Raw genomic sequence first — 12,218 nt, 5'->3', positions numbered from 1 at the left:
GCATGGCATCCATAAAATCCATATTCCTGGAATCCTGCAGCTAAATAACTCGCTGCTTAGTTCCAAAGAACATGCAAAATCCAGCTCCACCACTTTCCCTCAGTTTTTCCCAACCCTCCTTGCAGAGCCAGGCCACAACACTGCAAAGCCAGAAGCTCCCGGGTGGCAGAATTCCCCAGCCACGAACTCCGAGCAATGCCGTGGGACCCTCGCCCACAATCCCCACTCCTCCAGCCACCCAGGCATGCTCACACCCTTCCTGCCAACGGTGTTACAGCCCCAGTCCATTTCTCTTTCTTGATTCCTCCTCTACTCAGCTCTGTGTCTTGCTCACCCACCATTTCTTCCAGCCCCAACTTGTCAGGCCACTACTTTCCAGATTTCAAACTGCTGAAACGTCTTCAGGGTCTTCTCTCTTTTCTACTCCCCCTGCTGCCGTTTGTTGACCCCCCTTCTCCACCAAGCCTTCCTTCGGGTTCTCCTTTCTTATCTGCTACCTCCTTGGCAACCTTCTTTCAGCCTCTTCCATACCTAGACAGCCTTTCCCAACCCAAAGCACTCTGGATGTGTTGGGCTACAACTCCCCAAACCCCACACATGCGGAGGCCACCAAGTTAGGAAAGGCTGTCCCAAGGACCATTTTCCATTTGAGATTTTGACCTCGCAGGGCTGAAAATGGGTTTCTTCCCTGAGCAAACATGCTTTCTGAGCCGCCGCGCAACTCCAGGCAGTCGGCCTCTGCCAGGGGTAGCAGCATCAGCTTAAATCCAAATGCACAACACATACTACCTGGCAGGCACTCACATACTACTAAGGCACTCACCCGCGGAAATCCTGCAGCTGGATCCTGTCTCCGAGGAGATCTAAAAATTCTAAGAAGCCCTGACTCTCCTCGGTGTTACTGAAGACTTCTTCCTCTGTCGTCTGGAAATGGAAAGGCAGTAGAAAATGGAAGGAAGGCTATTTCCCATTTAAGTTCCTGTCCTGCCCTGGGATTGAGTGCAGAGGAAGCTGGAGAGAGACTCCAACCATTTTTGTACACATGCATGCACGTGCTTCTTTTTCCTACCATTTATTTCTTGCCTTTTCTCCTCATCTTCCAAGTTGCTGATGAGGGTCCAAGAAGAGCTGGCAGTGTCAAGAAAGCAACTTTCTAGACTTCGGGCCTTTCTACATGAAGCTTTTAACCCACCACTTTACCAGGGTTTCTGGCTCCAGGTTCTCTGAATTTCGTGACTGCTAAGTGGCACGGAGGAACAGTGGAATTGTGCAAATACACAAAGGTTTCATGCTGCCATTTGCAGACAACACCCAACTTTCCTTGATCTCAAAAAGCTACAGAAACTGTTGCAAAGAATGGAAAAGGTCCTGGAGGCGGATGCTGTGTAAAGCACCAGCAAACTGCCATGTGTGAGCAACCACAAGCGCAAAGTACATGTCTCGTGTGGAAAGGATGTTTGGACGACATGCTACAGCTTGTCATGGGTTATTTAAGCCATGATGAGCCATAGCGCTCCCACCTGCCAGGTTAGCATGCTGTGCAAACCTAGCAAAGGTTGCTTATCTGAGGGCAAAACAACACAGTCTCTTCTGGCGACTCCACTGTTGCTGCACTTTACCCGACTTTCTCCCAACTGTCGTCCATCACATCCAGCTGCCCTGTTTCTGCAGACTGAACTGCTCGGGGTTGGGGTGGTGCAAACTAGTCAAACAGCGGGGACAGGACACCAGAAAGGAAGGGGAAGACCAAAAAATTACTGGGAGAAGGGGCAAGGGAAGGCAAGTCCTTGCCCAGGGTCCCCAAATGCTTGTTAACTGTCTTTTGCTAGGAAATGACATCAAGTGTGGATGTGGAAAAGCAATTCACCTGCCCAGTTTTCTGGTAGATGACTCCAAATTTGAAGTTATTGCTGATGACATGTTCATCAAATGCAACAATGAGCTGGGAAGCCTAGGAGCAGAGAAACAGCCTGAATTAGAGGCGGTGGTGGTGGCAGCCCCAGAGCTGCCCTAGAGCATGAGAAAGGGCAGGCATGTGATCCAGTACCTTGGGGTACAGTACAGGGAAGAAGCGGTCAACATTCACATCCTCACACAGCAGCTGCAGGAGGAAAGGAGTAGGTGTTAGCACACTCAAGGCAGGGACGTGACTTCCTAGCAAAAAGACAAATGCCATTATCATGCAAACGAGTCATACAGGTTGCTCCGGTATTTAATAAAATGAGAAGATATACTTGTGCAAAGTTAAACTTTGAAAAGTCTGCATTTACAACGGGCTTATCTCATGTCACATTTTTTTCCTCATCCAGGCTGCTATTCATGAATTCAGAATTAATTACTGATGCAATGCAGGCTTGCAACTTGGAGCATTGGGTCATCCTATGCAGGGCAGGAAGCGTACAGAGGTCAGTCTTGGCCATCTTAAATACAGTGCCTTGGAGCAGGTGCCCTCCATGCCCTGAGTGCCCCCAAAAGCATGACCCCGAGGTCACCCCTATGCCCTTAGAGAGGCACTCATGGTTCTTTCTGCATGAGCTGTAATGGTGGGTGGGGAGAGGGATATAAAGGCAGTGTGCCTCCCCGCCACAAAGTTGGGAATTTTCTGACCATCAAGCTGGTCATCTGAGCAATCCTATGGCTGTCTACTTGCTGTATGGAGGCCACAGGATTGCTCTGCCTGGTTGCACTCCTGTTCTGACATACGTGGGAGCAATGACGTTTATGCCTGAGTAGACATATATAGGATCATACACTGAGTGCCCTTGTCCATCCTGTGCGATTACCTAAATTTCTGCTTTAGATTTACAGCAAAGGGGTCATATGTTGCATGGCACAGGTGATATAAAATTGAACGTTGTCTGTTTCCGATGTGTTTCCTAGAACAGATCTTAAACCCCTGCATGCTAGGATCTAATGAATGAATTCAAGGAAAAGGTCTAGCCACACACCAAGAGCAACCCTTCTGTTTGTTCATAAAACGGATAACCCACAAGAGATACAGAATGTTTAAAGCTAACAAATATAAAACCCACACAATTACACACTAGAAGGCAAGTTAAAATATTGATTTATCAATTAATATGACAAACAACTCAACAGCTAACTTGGTTTAAAAAGTTAAAACATTTTCATTGTAAAATATTAAAAGGTTTAAAAGTTTGGGAAGACTTTTAACAAAATTTAATTTACTGCTGAAAAGATAGCAAAGTAGGCACCCATCATGCTGCCTTTCTGAGGCCATTAGCAAGATGGGGCACCTTGCTGTGGATAAGGCCCAAGCGCTGAACAAGCCAAAAGGGAGAAAGCACCCTTGCCCAATGGATCATCTGTTCCTAAAACATGGATGTGCTAGAAGACAGAGAGATTTACAATAATTACTGCAGAAAACTCCACTCCTTCCCAAAGGTTATGTAGAGCACCTTGCCAGGCCACACTGTCCCCACAGAAAATGCAAGGGATGTTGCAGTGGGAGCCGTGTCCCCATGGAGGCAAACAATATACTTTTGCTTCTCCCTGGGCTCCTGCAGTTCCAGGGCATGGGTACCAGCGGGAATAAGGACATGGGGGTTACTCAGGAAGGGAAAGGCTGAACGCTACCGAGAAAGGGGTTGAGCTTCCACATGATGGCTTGCTCCTCAATGAGGGCCACATGTGATCCTGCATCTTTGGAGGACTGGGGAGCCAGAGGCTTCATTCCTGCCATAACTTTCCAATACAACAGAAGGGCTGTTTGCATGAGGGCATTCCGGATTACAGGCGATGCCTGCCAATATTAGAGTGCTGTCGGTTGGCTGGCATCCCGGCCCTGCATGCACACACTGTGTTCTTGCTTCAGCGCTTGTCCACCTTTGTCAACTGAGCCATGTCCCTAAGTCAGACTAAGCCCTGCCCATACAACCTCCAAGCTGGAGGCATGTCGAATTCACATGGATAGTTGCCATAAAGTAACAGAAAAGAGTGGTTTTGAGCTCTATGGATTATTGCATGAGACTAGACCAGAGAGAAAGGGAGAAAACAAAATGGAACGAGGCAAAACAACTCCGGTATCAATACGGAAAGTGCTGCACCCAGAACACACCTTTGCCATTTGGACAGCGTTGGGGAACTCATTCAGGCAGGAAATAGGAATCAAGTCATGCTTGGTACTTGTCCGAATCCTGACACAAGCAAACAACAAAAAACAGGACAAATGTTAAAAGGTAATGAAGCAATGCTTCCAGCTTCTAGGAGGCATCCTGAGTGGGAAGGGCCCACTATGGAAATGCTGCAGTACAGTAGCTAATTCTTGTAGCCCTTCTCTAATGTTGGCAGTTGAAAATTTCCCCAGAATCACTGAGGGAATTAATGGAAAAGGGAGGAAGCAAGGGACTCGCCAGAGGAGTAGTCTGGGATTGGGTACCTGCCTCCTGTCTTGATGTTTGTTACAACCTGTGGTTACAGAAATAAATCTAATGCTATGAAGTTAATGGAATTGCTAATGGTGTAAATCTAGTTTAGAATGAAAGCAGTTCATACATTTTAGTTTGTAATCTGCCACAATACTCTCTTTTTAGGTTAAAATGGTATATAAAATGTAATAAATGAAGCATCATAAGAACGTTTGCATGTGCATTTTCAGGAGAACCTTCTGAAAAGAGTTTCTGCAGTGCTTTTTGAATGAACATGTATGTGGTTGTACCAAGGGCAGTTTTACCTCAGCAGCAAACGGAGGTTATCTTGCTTTTCAATTTGTTCATACTTCACAGAAAGGACCAGGTAGCCCAGAGCAGTATCACTGGCATAAAAATTCTGATGCTCCTAAAAATAAGATATTAGAATAGCACTTCACCTCATGTTACCCAGAAATAGGCTATCTTCTCCCATTCCTACTGCTGTTGAACAGACAATTCTCAACCAATTAAAGAATTAAGTAACTGTTCATTTGACTTTTAAAATACACTTATTGATTTTTTTAAATATGTATTTATTGTTTTGAACAGGTACTTAAAAAATCCCTGCTAAGATGTTACTGAGAAATAAACTGTCATGTTAGCAAAACCATCTTTTTGAGAACATGCAACACAATCAACTGTTTGAGAAAGGCCATCTCATTTTTAATTCATTACTACAGTAAAACATCAATTCCAAAATAGTCTTCAAAATAACTGTACCCATAATGTTCAGCCTGACTGATCCAAAACTGGTTCTTACTAATTAACTGACAAGTACGGCAGCTGACATTTAAGATAACCATAGAATAACAGAACAGTAAAGTGGGAAGTGGCAGGAAGGCCATCAGGTCCAATCCTCAGTTCAGGGCAAGACTCCAGGCTGAAGCATCCCTGATATGTGGCTGTCTAGCCACATCTTGAACACCTCCGGTGTGGGAAAGCCCATTACTGCATCGCTCTAACAGCCAGGTGATTCTTCCTGATGTGCAGCTGGAACCTGGCTCTTACTTTATTATTTATAAGTTGTATTTATATCCTAACTACATATTAGCAAAACAAAAACTCTAGGTTGATGCTGCAAACCACGCACACAGCAAAGCAGAGAATATGATGGTGTTGGTATTAACCTATAATAGGTGCTGGTATTAACCTATAAAGCCCTAAATGGCTTGGGACCAGAATACCTGAAGGATGGCCTCCTTCCTATATGCCTTCATGCCCCTTAAGATCGGCAGGGGAGGCCTTGCTCTGGGAACCCTCTTTGAAGGAGGTACAGAGGGTGTCTATCTGAAGGAGAGTCTTCTCTGCAGTGGCACCCAAACTATGGAATGCGCTCCCCAGAGAGTTCTGCCTAGCACCGACTTCATACTCTTTCCAGCACCAGGCAAAGACTTTTATATTCAACCATCACTTTAATAATTAAGGTTTTTAGATGTTTTAAGATCTTTTTTCCACAGTCACATTTTCTACTCTTTATCTCCTTCTTTCCCTTGTTTTGTGAAGTGTTGTTTTATATTGATTTAATATCTATTGTTTTATCATTGTATTATTGTAATATTTTAGATCATTGAAAGCCGTCCTGAGCCTTTCGTCAGAAAGAACAGGATATAAATGTCTGTAAATTAAATTAAATTAAATTAAATTAAATTAAATTAAATTAAAATGGTGTGAAGTAGTGCTCAGGAATGGGACATCGCTTACTTTTCCTAGGAAGTGCTTGCGGTACACCTTGGCTGTTGGGTCACACTCCAACCTCACTTTGCCACTGCAAGGAGATGGCAGTTCATGTGACTCTGAACCTGAGATGGGCAGATTGTGAGAGGTCCCTTCAATCCAGTAACCCCCAAACTGAGGCAGGATAATGAGGGGATAGGGCCACCCTCTCTGTAACACCTGCAGAGGAAGAGACATGAACAGGCTTGAGAGGAGAGTCTGGCCAGCATCATTAGTCTGAATGGATTTCTGTAGCACTTGAATTCAAAACAAATCCAGTCTCTACTTTCATATGTGTACACACACTGAACCAGAAAAGAGACTTTTAAAATAATTTATTTGCTGATTTTTAAAAGCAGTTCAACATTTTGAAGTACTACAGTCATATTTTATTACTGGAAAGCGGGTTAGCAAAAGAAGCAACAGGCTTGAAAGTATTGCAAGACTGACTTCTGCTGAAAAAGAGATCACGCTTGCAAGAGAGATTTCGTATTACATTTGTTTTAGTTTTAAAACATGCATTTCAGTGTGTGTGCACATATATGTATGTTTATAGCAAGGCAAGCTATATAGATCATGATTAAAACAGTATAATTAAATACAATGGTAAAATATCATCTTCTCTATAACCCAAAACAGAAATAAAACACAAGAAAGAGGAAAAACTAATGCAGCCACATCAAATCCATTGAATAATAAAAGCCTGAAAAGAAAAGATTGCCTGGCAAAGGAAATTCACTGAATGGGATGCCTTGATACATAGCCTGTAGCCCCAATATCAAAGGACACCCCCAAAAAGGCCCTTCTACCCACTTGTCAACGCCACAGCCTCTGACAGCAAGGGGACCCAGGGAAGGGAACTCTGGAGTAGAGCAGGTTCATGGGGAACTGGTCCTTTAGAGAGACAGATGCCAAACCACATATGGCTTTAAACATTTGAAGCAACAGTTTTATCTGATGCATTGGTCCCTAGTCTGTTTCCTGAACTGATTCAGAGCACTGCTTTAATCTCTTAAGTTTTGAAAGGCTTGGGACCAGTCTGTAGGTACAAGGACTCCAAGACTGCTAACATGAAATGCTTTTCAGTAAGTCAATGCACAACTGTTCAAACCAATGCCTGATCCAGGGAATACCTGAGCCAGACTCCACATCTCAATGCAAGGAGTATAATCAGGGCTCACCTCGTGGATGCTGGGGTATGGAATGTACTCCTCTTCTCTCTGAAAGCACAATGAGGCCATTAGCAAGCATCCCGGGGCAAGGAACCAGGGAGGGATATGCATGCTGTACTGTTTGGGTTCCCACATGCATTTTGGCCAGCTGGCCGAGCCCCCTTGGAGAAATTTCTGTGCTCAAGGGAAGGATAATACATGTGTGCTCACCAGCTCTTCCACCCCAACCACCCTTTTCAAAGTGGGAGGGAGAAACGACATATCTCAGCTCCTGGGAATGTTTTACAAAACGTAGACCGCTTTCATTAAGATCGAGCAAGGATGACTGGTGTCCTTGACTACAATCCCTACTCCTTCACAACAGCTGCAGCCTGGCAGGCCACGTCTGTTTCATTCACGTCAAGAGCTCTGCTGCATCACTGCTACCGTTGCCCAGTGAGCAGGGAGCAGCAGGCAGAAAGGAGGTCTACAGACCTTGCCTGAGCACTGGGCAGGCTGGCAGGGCGTCTACCAAAGCGCCAAGCTCCTGTCCACCGCAGCTCTTTCAGCTTAAAAATATCTGCCAGTGCAGCATGGGGTTTGTTATCCCTTTCATTCATGCCCCCAACAGAGATATTTAATAGTGCTAGGCCCAGAGATGACCCTTTACAGAAGAAAACATTTTTTATGAATGGCCCCCAACCCAGAGACAAATCAGCTGTGGCTACAGCCAGAGCCAAAGGAGTCGAACAAACTTTCAGGGCTTTTCTACCTGAGGAGTTTATTCCAGCACTCTCCCACCATGTTGTCCCTCTGCATCATACCTGGGACTCTCTCTCTACACCTGTTTTTCCCCCTCTCCTGCATAAAACCATGAAGTGTTTGAAAACCTTTCAGGTGTGGGGGGAGATTCCCACGTGCCTCGCCAGCAGAGCTCGGCAGAACTTTACACCGGCAGGAAAACAGTCACTGTCCAAGGCTGTGATGCCCCTCCCGCTGTCCCCTCCCTCTGGAGGAACCCAGGGCCATGGCCGAATTGAGGATGGGGGCAATCACAGAACAGTAGGCCTGTGAAAACACAGCCACGCAGCCCTTCACTCCACTGCATAGGTACAAGAGTCCTGCTCAGGTTCTCCTCACTGTTGTGAGAGAAGCCCACAGCTGGGGCCTTCTCCCACCCATGTTCCCCAGCAACTGGTGCAGACAGGCACACTGCCTCTGATCCTGGAGGTGGCATAAAGCCACCAGGACCAGTAGCTTCTGATAGGGCGGTCCCCTTAAAAGCCGTCCAATGTGATGGCCAGAGTACATCTTGTGGAAGTGAATTCCAAGGCTTAACAATGTGCTATGTGAAGTAGTACTTTTTATCTGTTATGAAGGTATATTCCATTTCATGGGTGAGGGCCAGATTCTACTATCATGAGAGAGGTTTCTGAAAGAGGCTTTTCTCCCTATCCGCTTTCCCCACACTGAGCATAATTCTGCACACTTCTACCATGACTCCCCTTACTCACCCTTCCTCTGAGCTAAAATGTTCCAAACCCTGCTAATTTTGGCCACCCTTTTCTGGCCCTTTCCAGCTCTACATTAACTTTTTTGGTGGTGGGGTGACCACAACTGTACACAGTATTTAAAGTGTGGTCACGCTACAGCTTTGTATAAAAGCATCACTTTAAATTTGGAGAGCTGAACTGACCTTCAGTGGAGCTGGAAGTGAACATCTTTGCTCATCCAAACGGCTTCTCTGGACAGAGGAAAAGAAAGAAGTTGAAAGCCCCCAGCACAGCATCTCTCACCTCTCTCTTTCCCTTCACCTGGTGCCATGATCCACTCTACCATACCTCTTGGAGAATTATTACCTTTTTTTTGTAAGTTTTATTCTTAATATACCTAACAAAAAGAAACTAAGAAGCATCAATCATCGAAAACATCATACCTACTGGGTCAGCCCCCCAGATTTTTTCTTTTTATGTTAAACTATAAACATATTTAAGTCTATGCATAGTCCCGTTTCTCTAGCCAATAATAAAAAGAATCCCAGGTTTGACAGAAGTCTGTATCTTCTTTCTTGGAGAACTATTATCAATTTCATTTGGAGGGGACAACTTTCTCAATCAAGTTGAAAAGCCTGTTCCTGCTTTATCCTAGGTTAAATTCGAAGAAAAAATCAAAAGATGGCCAGTTGATCACTTTGTTCTGTCGCTGCTATGTGCTGTCAAGTGGTCTTCGACTTAGGGTGGCCCCATGAAGGAGTGTTTTCCAAAATGCCCTGCCCTTGACAGACCTGCTCAGCTCTCGTAACCTTGAGGCCGTGGCTTCCTTTACAGAGCTGATCCATCTCATATTTGGTCTTCCTTTTCTTCTTCTGCCTTCAACATTCCCCAGAAGACATGACTGTCTTCTCCAATGAGTCTTGCCTTCTCACGGTGTGCCTCAAATATTAGAGCTTCAGTTTCATCATTTCTGGTTCCAGGGAAAGTTCTTGTCCCCTTTTCTTTTCCACTCTACCTTTCTAGATGTTCTTATTAATTTCATTAAACAACACAAGGTGGTGCTGTGATATTGAGTGAAATTGCAAAAATGTGCAGGGTTTCTGAAGGGAACAACAGTTCTATCTAGAAAAAAGCCCAATTTTACTTGCTTTTTAAAAAACCACAAAACTGGCTGGAAAACTTGGGAGAACCTATGGAGGCTGATCATAGGTCCTCCGAGCTATAGTGAGCGAGGGATTGTGAATACACAATATGCCTTGTGTACAAACATAGTTGGTCTAGAGCTGTCACAGTGAAAAACAAAAAAGGCACAGCAGGTGCCAAAGGAGGGCATCTTTTTGCATGCACCCCTCATGTCAGAGCTGCTGTGTGCTCAGCCTCTGGCCACTGGGCAGGCGCCAGCTATGGACTCATAGCAGCAGCCTAGGATTGCTGGTCCCCAATCATATAGTCTACTGAGCACCTTTTTTTAGTTTTGGCCTCTGCAACTGCTTCTCAGCCAAGTGGCAATGGGAATTAAGCCTCCACCTAGGGAGAAAGAAGCCCTCCTACATAAGACAGCTGCTCTAGGAATCGTGTGGCTAAGCATGCACCATTGGTGGTCAGTTAATGTTAGCTGGTAGATCTTCTGTGGAAAGAAAGCATCCATTTGTAAAAAGCAGGAAACAAAGAGAGACAAAAATAAGTTTTCTGCATTTAGAAGCTGAACCTCGCTGGAATCCCAGATGAGCCAGTAGGAAACTGAGGCCTGGAATGCTAGGAAGGATGAGATGGGCTTCAAAAAACTGGAAGAGTGTGTGGGTTAGCAGAGAATACTAAATGAAATGTGTGGGGGGATGTCTTTGACAAGATTTCCCAAGGCCAGTTTTGGAATTTCAGAACAACAGCATAGCACTTTTAATGCAAAAATCAATGTTTGATGACAGAAGCAAAACATACCTGCATTTTTTCAATCATTTCAAACAAATCCACTGCCTGTGAGGAATAATATAAAAAATATATGGGTTTGTAAAGTCAAAGATTAGCTTATTGCCAGGATGCATCTTTAATGTGCCTTACATCTGTGATTCTATAAATATTGTATTTCATATCCTTCATCTTACATGCTCCCCAAACTTGCAATTGCAAGGCTTCTCATAAAAATGCAGATTTCATCACTGACATTATGAGTACTTCATTGTCACGGAAACAGTTCTGAGGGTAACACTTTTGCAGAAGACCTAATTATTCAGAAATCAGATGAGAAAATAGTACTTAGTTTATGCATTCTAGGATCGAGCTCTCTCTTTTAAATACAAGTGGGCTCATCAGCACTGCATTTCTTATTCGGGAACTCTTCCTCTGCTGAACAGAAGAACTTATGTGTCAGCTTGCAAAATTTTCCACTCTAAAGCACCATGTTGGATACTCGCACTAATCCAACCACTTATTGTATATGCACTGAAACTGGCTTCTACCTGTATCTCTTGATGAACAGAGAACTGCACAATTCAACAGGTGCTGCATGCAAGATTTGCCACTCCAGTTCAACACCCAGGGCTACATGGTGCATAGCTGGCATCCCATTAACGAGCTGTCCCCCTCCTCTGTTCTCCGAAAACCTCCCCAGCAAGCTTGAGAGGATCCTCTCAAACAACACACACAAATGCATCTGTAGTACATGCACAAATACAAGGAAGCAAAAGAGCTGGCAACGGGCACTGGCACACGCTCCAGCCTGAGCTCCTGCTGAGGGCCTTGCTCTTGCTGTGAGCTTGCGCAGAGAACTGTAGTGATTCACTTGCTGGCCACGAAACTCTCTGGGCAACCTTTGGCAGTCATTCCCTCTGCTTCATGCTCCCTGGAGGCAAGCCAGGATATATTGGATTGCAAATAAAGGAAGCCTATTTCCATTCCTGGAGACAAAAAGCAAGCAAGGACAGCTCCTTACCTTATTCTGAACAGCTGGATGATGGGCAGCCTCCGGGTCCTGGATGGGTGAGTCTAAGGTGTCCCCGATGCACAGCTCTGCCTCATTAGACCTCCTACATGAAAAGGAAGCCAAGCCAGTCAAGCCTCAGCGCACAACACAGCAGATGTGTCCCCTGTCCATCCCAGGTCCTTTGGTGCTCTGCCAGATGCGGACCCAAGCCTCAGAGTGGGCGTGTCTGCGGGTCACAGAAGCTCCAGGCCTTGCTTGCAGAGTCAGGCAAGAACAATCATGGTTCTTTTCCAAGAAACGATCATGATGAATAAGGGGGCGAGAAGCAATGTTCTGAACCACAAACCTTAGTGGCAGTGTATGCCAGACCTGCACTGAAAAAAATCCACACAAAGCAGTCCCCACAGGCACGCTTGCAGTGTTTCCCACACCAACAATCACCATGGACTCTCCAGAGTGAAAACTGCCTTGTGAATAGCACTCCGAAAGCTGTTAGCCAAAAGGTTTTCAC

The 12,218-nt window shown here is 45.1% G+C and overlaps 1 protein-coding gene across 1 annotated transcript in view; it reads right to left on the bottom strand.

The window, feature by feature from the left end:
* Positions 1–10,749, bottom strand: part of LOC123028061 (rap1 GTPase-activating protein 1-like) — a 38,450-nt gene extending 27,701 nt beyond the window's left edge. Inside the window, exons 1-9 of the mRNA XM_044439547.1 lie at positions 10,726–10,749; positions 8,991–9,038; positions 7,325–7,363; positions 6,132–6,323; positions 4,694–4,797; positions 4,079–4,157; positions 2,048–2,101; positions 1,868–1,951; positions 824–924 (exon numbers count right to left, since the gene is read on the bottom strand). Of these exons, the coding sequence (XP_044295482.1) occupies positions 824–924; positions 1,868–1,951; positions 2,048–2,101; positions 4,079–4,157; positions 4,694–4,797; positions 6,132–6,323; positions 7,325–7,363; positions 8,991–9,038; positions 10,726–10,743 (719 nt within the window). The 5' untranslated portion in view covers positions 10,744–10,749. The remainder of the gene's footprint in view (positions 1–823; positions 925–1,867; positions 1,952–2,047; positions 2,102–4,078; positions 4,158–4,693; positions 4,798–6,131; positions 6,324–7,324; positions 7,364–8,990; positions 9,039–10,725) is intronic.
* Positions 10,750–12,218: the final 1,469 nt, after the last annotated feature.

The sequence above is a fragment of the Varanus komodoensis genome, unplaced genomic scaffold (assembly GCF_004798865.1).
Source record: "Varanus komodoensis strain SLA01 unplaced genomic scaffold, ASM479886v1 scaffold35, whole genome shotgun sequence".
NCBI classification, from domain to species: Eukaryota; Metazoa; Chordata; class Lepidosauria; order Squamata; family Varanidae; genus Varanus; species Varanus komodoensis.
Note: the sequence above shows the minus strand (reverse complement) of the source record. Positions and strands in the feature narration are given on the sequence as shown.